Raw genomic sequence first — 5,000 nt, 5'->3', positions numbered from 1 at the left:
GGACAGGGCTAAGGGACAGGGCTAGGGGACTAGGGGCTCGGGAGACACGGCTAGGAGAGAGGCTAGGAGACAGGGCTAGGAGAGAGGCTAGGGGACAGGGCTAAGGGACAGGGCTAGGGGACTAGGGGCTCGGGAGACACGGCTAGGAGAGAGGCTAGGAGAGAGGCTAGGAGAGAGGCTAGGAGACAGGGCTAGGAGAGAGGCTAGGGGACAGGGCTAGGAGAGAGGCTAGGAAACAGGGCTAGGAGACAGTATCACACGGGGGACTGAGGCTAGCTTCTCCTACATCGTGTGACACAGACTGTTGACCTTATCAGTGTACTGTCCCATCGGGAAGCACAGTGCTTTCTCATTGTCTGCACTCGTTTAAAAAGAATGGGAGGAAGAGAAAGAAGGAGGAAGTAGAGGAGAGGAAAGAAGAGGAGAGGAGAGAAAGACCTTCAGTAGAATAGAGATGACCTTATCTCTCCATTCAGTAACCAATCAGAGCGAGCCAGGCCCTATCCAGAATGTAAACCACCCCGAGCGACCAGACAGCCATTGGAGGGTTCAGCTGGGGGAATGGCATTTAACACAGAGAAAGGGTGTGTGTGTGTGTGTGTGTGTGTGTGTGTGTGTGTGTGTGTGTGTGTGTGTGTGTGTGTGTGCCTGTGCGTGCGTGTCTGTGTGTGTGTGTGTGTGTGTCTGTGCGTGCGTGTCTGTGTGTGTGTGTGTGTGTGTGTGTGTGTCTGCGTGTGTGTGCATAGGTGTGTGTGTGTGTGTGTGTGTCCACGTGCACAACACACTCCTGTACACACAGAACAGCACAAACACAGACAGACAAATTGAAAATAAATAATTGCTGTTCTGCCATTAAAAGCACCTCTCAGTCAAATTGCTAGTTGTCTTGAAATCACAGACAAGCCCATAAGTTGAACTCCACTGAAGCCATTAGAGCAGACTTCACTGAATGAGTGTGACAAACCTTCCTTTAAATGTGTTCTCAAAAGTGGACAATTAAGTGGCCCTGAATAACAGGCTTTCACTGATCACCACGACAACAACAAAGTCATCAGGGGACAGAGTGGGTTTGGAATGAAGTCCCTGTTCCTACGTGTACCGCAACAACCACTTTCTATTTGACTGTGTGTGCTGGACAGCAGACATTGTGACAGTAACGACAGGGCTTTGAACACACACTCAACACGCACGTACACACAACGACATGACACCTTCTGTCCATTAGCACCATAGGTGTGGACCAGGGGAGGCTGGTGGAGCTAGAAAGATGGAAGGACGGAAGCTCATTGTAATGCACGGACTGGAATTAGGAATGGTATCAAAACTCATGTGTTTGATACCGTTCCTCATTCTGTCCCATGCATTACAATGAGCCACATCATCGCAGTTAAAGGCCTCTCTCCACAGAGTTGACTGATCTCTTTCAGCAGAGTTGCCAGATGTTTCTCCACAGAGTTGCCAGGTCTCTCTCTCTACAGAGATTCCAGCCCTGATAGAACACCTTTCAGACAGCCAAGTCTGAGCATGGCAGTATCCTAGCAACCCAGCGCTGTGTGCTCGTCCAAGACAGACGCCAATTAGACATCAATTAACACAACGATCATCAAGGTTGTAAAGACGACCTCATGGCTCCCACGGCAACGCAAGCCAGGGATCCAATCCTGGATCAGACTGAAACGTGTCTGGTAGAATGGCATTTTACATTTACATTTTTGATATTTAGCAGACGCCTTTATCCAAAGCGACTTACAACAAATACATTTGTCAAAGTAAGTGAATCATCTATCCATCAATCATCATAAGAAAATGTAATCTATGCTAGGACCAGGGGCTATTGGCAGCTCAGCAACGACTGTCTGATGAATGTCAGGGGAAACAGCTACTCTAGTCTAGCAATAAGGAATACACGTTTCATAGACACTGTATGTCCTGGATCTCTTTCCCAACAAACCTGTTGAAACCAATACTATATAATAATAATATATAATAATATCTGCCATTTAGCTGACGCTTTTATCCAAAGCGACTGACATTGCAGTGAGTGCATACATGTCAGTATATATGGTCCCAGCAGGAATCAAACCCACAACCTAAGCGTTGTTAGTGCCATGCTCTACCAACTGAGCCACAGAGGACCACCAATACCCATCCTGAACATGGATGGAGGATTGATTGGTTCGGGTTTTGTTGAGTTTTTTGATGCTCGATCATTTTGTACCATTATGTACTGATGTCTCGGGCTGGAGCAGGTGACTACTTTTTATGATCAAATAAATTCAATAAAAAAAAAACCTCAACAAAGCCTGAAGGCTTATTTCTGTCATGGTCCTCATATGGATTCACCCACATCTAACTCAGATAGCGGCTATGTGGGTTTCTTATCGCTGAGGGTACAGTGAGAAAAATACACCTGGAAGGCACTTCTGATCGGCAGGGTATTATCAGGACTTAGTCAACAGGTACTGATGATGATATGGATGGTAGATACTGATTCCAACAGTAAGCAGGCTTACCTTCTCGTAGTATCTGAGTTCATAGTCCAGGATGATACCGTTGGGTTGTTCCGGCTGTGGCCATGACAACGTGAAGCTCCTCATGGTGGAGCTCACCTGGTGCATGATGGGAACCACGGAGGGAGCTGGGGGGGGGGGGGGGCACGGAACACAAAGCAGAGACGAGGACCAATCAGATGTTTGGGATCATAATTTAGTGGCTTTTGAAATGCAAATGAGACACTATGAAAACTGTGACACCTTCCCCCAACTCTGCAGCCTTCATTGAAAATGCAACAGGCCTTATGCAGTGCTGGAGGACCTATGGACATTTCAATAAGAAAAGACATCAAATGCAGTTCACTTTATAGCATATAGGATTCCCAGCCCTATCCATTTCCCTTCCAGAAAGCCATAGACAGCTAAAATGCCCATTACATGTTTTATGAATAAAACCTCAGCCTCTTCAATTTCCTTTCTCCATCTCTCTCTCTGAGACCACTCTCCCTTAGGCTGTCTTCTCCTACATGCACACACACACACACACACACACACACACACACACACACACACACACACACACACACACACACACACACACACACACACACACACACACACACACACACACACACACACACACACACACACACACACACACACATTGCACCAGGGGTGGAGGGAATGGAAGTGGGAATAGAGGACATTACCCACAGAGCCTTTAGGAGAACTACATCATCACAGTTAATGGTATATGTGTGTGTATGTTTGTCTAGCTGCCCGCCCGTTCTGTTTGACTGCCTCTCCTCAACAGCAGCAGGAGAGGGGAGAGATGTTAAGGACTGTCTGTTGCTCTGCTGGGCTGATAGAAATAGGGGGTGAGTCGTCAGTCAGCCGGGACACACACACAGACACACACACAGACACACACACAGACACACACACACACACACACACACACACACGCACGCTTCCGCACACACACAAGCATGCATGCACGAACACACACACACACACACACACACACACACACACACACACACACACACACACACACACACACACACACACAAACCCACTCTCCGCTTTTCTCTTTCACGCCTCGTTGCTCCAGCTTTGCTGCTTCGTGTTATCAATTACCATGAAACTGTCTGCAGTCAGTCTCCACGCCGACAGGCTCCCTGCTCTTCTTATCATTCAGATGAAGAAGAAGGGTTTCAAACAGTCATCCTCCCTCTCCTCAAACAGCCTGCCTCCCTCTCCTCAAACAGCCTGCCTCCCTACACTCAAACAGCCTGCCTCCCTACACTCAAACAGCCTGCCTCCCTACACTCAAACAGCCTGCCTCCCTACCCTTAAATGGTTGTGTTTTAGTCTATCCAACTGAATGTAGTTGGTTTAACTTTTCTCCACATATCTTGAGAGAACAACATAAGACAGGCCAGGAGCACAGGGTTTCTGTGGTGAGGGGCAGAGAGTCTCGCCAAAGCCACTATCGTTGATTTGATTTATCTCGTAGGGCCGCAAGTAATACTGTACAGTACGTGGGTTTGAGTGTGTGTGTGTGTGTGTGTGTGTATGTGTGTGCGTGTGCATCTGTGTGTGTGTGGGTGCGTGAGTGTTTGGTGTGTGTGTGTGTGTGTGTGTGTGTGTGTGTGTGTGTGTGTGTGTGTGTGTGTGTGTGTGTGTGTGTGTGTGTGTGTGTGTGTGCGTGCGTGCGTGCGTGCGCGTGCATCCGTGTGTGTGTGGGTGCGTGAGTGTTTGGTGTGTGTGTGTGTGTGTGTGTGTGTGTGTGTGTGTGTGTGTGTGTGCGTGCGTGCGTGCGTGCGCGTGCATCCGTGTGTGTGTGGGTGCGTGAGTGTTTGGTGTGTGTGTGTGTGTGTGTGTGTGTGTGTGTGTGTGTGTGTGTGTGTGTGTCACTAACAGGAGCAGACTGCCGCTGCCACTTGGCTGGCTGAAATAGGAACCAAATCAGAACAGAGGCAAAAAAACCCACAGTTGGTTCTCTAAGAAAATAAATCAGCCACGCTCTACTAGACTTCATGCTCTGCTCTGAATTACGGCTGTCTGAGAAACTGCCCCCAAGCGGATGTTTAAAAACTCCACCAAGAAGCCATCTGACATTTCTGCCACTCAGCGAGATCAAGCTTGCCTCCTTTAGAGAAGACAGTTGCTCAGCTGCTGTTTACATGTCTCAACGTATGATTAAACAGAGCAGCATGACTTTCAAGAGTTTGTTTCCAGGGATGCTTAATCCTGGAACTTTGCTTGGGGGGGGGGGGGGGGGAAGACACAAGCATCTACCATTAGACCGAGACGGCATCCTCAAACACAGAGGGCGACACCAAATCACCTCAGCTACACACACAGACCAGGGGAGGCTGGTGGAGGTAGACATCGGAGGACGGGCTCATTGTAATCCATGGAATGGAATGAGGAATGGTATTTGATAGCGTTCCTCATTCCATTCCAGGCGTTATATTGAGCCCGTCCTCTGATGTCCACCTC

At 48.4% G+C, this 5,000-nt stretch overlaps 1 protein-coding gene across 1 annotated transcript in view; it reads right to left on the bottom strand.

Moving 5' to 3' along the window:
- The window catches only part of LOC310806308 (ephrin type-B receptor 1-like), a gene marked incomplete at both ends in the record, with an annotated part of 54,891 nt that overhangs the window by 20,177 nt on the left and 29,714 nt on the right, over positions 1-5,000 (bottom strand). Inside the window, one exon of the mRNA XM_083672360.1 lies at positions 2,514-2,638. Within this exon, the coding sequence (XP_083528486.1) occupies positions 2,514-2,638 (125 nt within the window). The remainder of the gene's footprint in view (positions 1-2,513; positions 2,639-5,000) is intronic.

This window comes from Argentina silus, assembly GCF_951799395.1.
Source record: "Argentina silus genome assembly, chromosome: 6".
NCBI lineage: Eukaryota > Metazoa > Chordata > Actinopteri > Argentiniformes > Argentinidae > Argentina > Argentina silus.
This window is presented reverse-complemented; position numbering and strand designations above follow the sequence as displayed.